Raw genomic sequence first — 2,105 nt, 5'->3', positions numbered from 1 at the left:
ATTTAATTAACCTAATAAATTGGAATCCAGGAAAATTAAAAATGGGAGTTCTAATGGCATTGGCTATAACACATTGTAGTAAGCATATGCTTAATCACTGTTATAATTATGAAGGGGTCCTTGGAAAATTGTCTCGTCTTGCCAAAAAGTCTGAGAACCCCTGCTATAGAAAACACTACTTGGCATCACATGCAATTACAGTATTTGGATGGAAAAATGAGAGAAACTGGAAACCTGCTTAGCTTTATCTGTAGAGTGTCCCACAAAACAATATTTCATATTTTGGTTAAGCCAAATGTATATCTTTTAATTTAAGGGAAGCTGGTGCCAGATTTAAAAAGGTTTTTTATTAACCTGCTGTTGATGGGCTGCCTCAGGGTTTCCACATGGACTCCATATAAGGAGAACATGGAGACTTGCAAGATGTCCCTCTTACAACATCGCATGTGTTAAGTGCAGGCAAGGGATCCCCAATCAAGTGATCCATATTAGACTCCCTTGCGGTCTGCATTTTAGAGCTGCATCCACATATGCACCAGACAGAGTTGACCTTCCCCTTCCACATGCACCATGTGGGAATGATGGCTAACTCATCTGAACTTAAGTGGACTTAATACTGAGCCCAGTGGCACTCCACGCTTGTGTTTGATTAAATGTATTCATGCATATGAACAGTCGGATATATAAGACCTAAACAATACAAATACTTGTCTACTAATGGCAACGTAATTCTTAAGCTATCCAAGAGAATGATGTGGTCTATATAGTCAAACGAGCTAATAACATTGGAAGAAAGATGTTACTTTAATAATAAAGTGTTAGATTCAATTATCGATTTGTATTCTATTTATGGGCTTGATGCTATTAGTCATCAATTGTGAACCGTTGAGTCAACCCCTGTGGTGTAGAGTATTTTAGACATGAATGGCATTCTCCTGAGTCAAGTAATAATGGGTTTAATTACTGCCAGCTTTCTTGGACTTAAGGGATTTTTTTAATGTGTCCTAAAGAAAGCTATCAGTTGTATTCATTATTGAAATTGTGATTCTGAGATAATTGGTAACTGCTCCTTCACTAGTTTAGTTAGTATAGGATCTAGCAAAAATGTTGCTGGCTTTGATGCTTTCAGATTGGTTTTGGTGTCTGTTGCTTTGTACCAGTAAGCTGGTGTTAATTTGTATTTGTCTTTTTCACTTTAGACATGAGCCCACTGAAAGAGGAGAGTCAAGAAATGAATAAAGCAGAAGAGAAAGATCAGTGTGAGAAACTTGATTTCATGACTGCAGAACAATCCACTGAAACGACTTCCTCAGGAAACAGAGCTCAACCATGTCCTTACATATGTGGTCAGTGTGGAAAGAGTTTCGGAACTAAAGTAAAAATCTATCAGCACATGAGAATTCACTCTAAAAAGATTATATGTCAGCACTGCAAAAAGAGTTTCACAGACGGGCAACAGCTCAAGGATCATGTCAAAATTCACATGGGAAAAAAGCCTTTCATATGCCATCTCTGTGGAAAGAGTTGCTCAAAAGAAGGACGCCTCAAGGATCACTTGAGAGTTCACACCGGAGATAAGCCTTTCGCCTGCCCTCAGTGTGGAAAGAGATTTGCTCAAAAACCAAACATTAAAGTCCACATGAGAACTCACACTGGAGAGAAGCCTTTCACTTGCACTCAGTGTGGTAAGAGTTATACATGTAAAGAAACACTTACCGACCACATGAAAATTCACTCCGGAGAGAGGCCTTTCACCTGCCAACAGTGTGGAAAGAGTTTTACTAAAAAACAAAACATGAAAATCCACATGAGACTTCACACTGGAGAGAGACCTTACAACTGTCTTTGGTGTGAGGAGAGTTTCATCTATCGAAGAGACCTGAAAGATCATTTGCGAACTCATTCTCGAAAGGAATTCCTGTGATCGATCCTCCGTGTAGAAAGAGGGTTACAAGATAAAGAGGTTTCAGAAATAACCTGCATATTCACTGTGGAGGAGGGCGTCTAATTTGATAAAAAATAATTTTAAAATCATCACACTTAAAGGGTTAGTTTACCCAAAAATAAAAATTAGGCTGCGTTTCACTCACCCCCGAGGCATCCTA

General features: G+C 38.7%; 1 protein-coding gene across 1 annotated transcript in view; it reads left to right on the top strand.

Annotated features, from left to right (window-relative positions):
- LOC107577475 (gastrula zinc finger protein XlCGF49.1-like) overlaps positions 1 to 2,059 on the top strand; it is an 8,318-nt gene extending 6,259 nt beyond the window's left edge. Inside the window, exon 3 of the mRNA XM_016263544.1 lies at positions 1,200 to 2,059. Coding sequence (XP_016119030.1) covers positions 1,200 to 1,924 — 725 coding nt within the window. The 3' untranslated portion in view covers positions 1,925 to 2,059. The remainder of the gene's footprint in view (positions 1 to 1,199) is intronic.
- Positions 2,060 to 2,105: the final 46 nt, after the last annotated feature.

Source organism: Sinocyclocheilus grahami, unplaced genomic scaffold, assembly GCF_001515645.1.
Source record: "Sinocyclocheilus grahami isolate Dianchi unplaced genomic scaffold, SAMN03320097.WGS_v1.1 scaffold6171.1, whole genome shotgun sequence".
In the NCBI taxonomy this organism is placed as follows: Eukaryota; Metazoa; Chordata; class Actinopteri; order Cypriniformes; family Cyprinidae; genus Sinocyclocheilus; species Sinocyclocheilus grahami.
The sequence above is the reverse complement of the archived record's forward strand: the minus strand, read 5'-3'. Positions and strand labels throughout refer to the sequence as shown.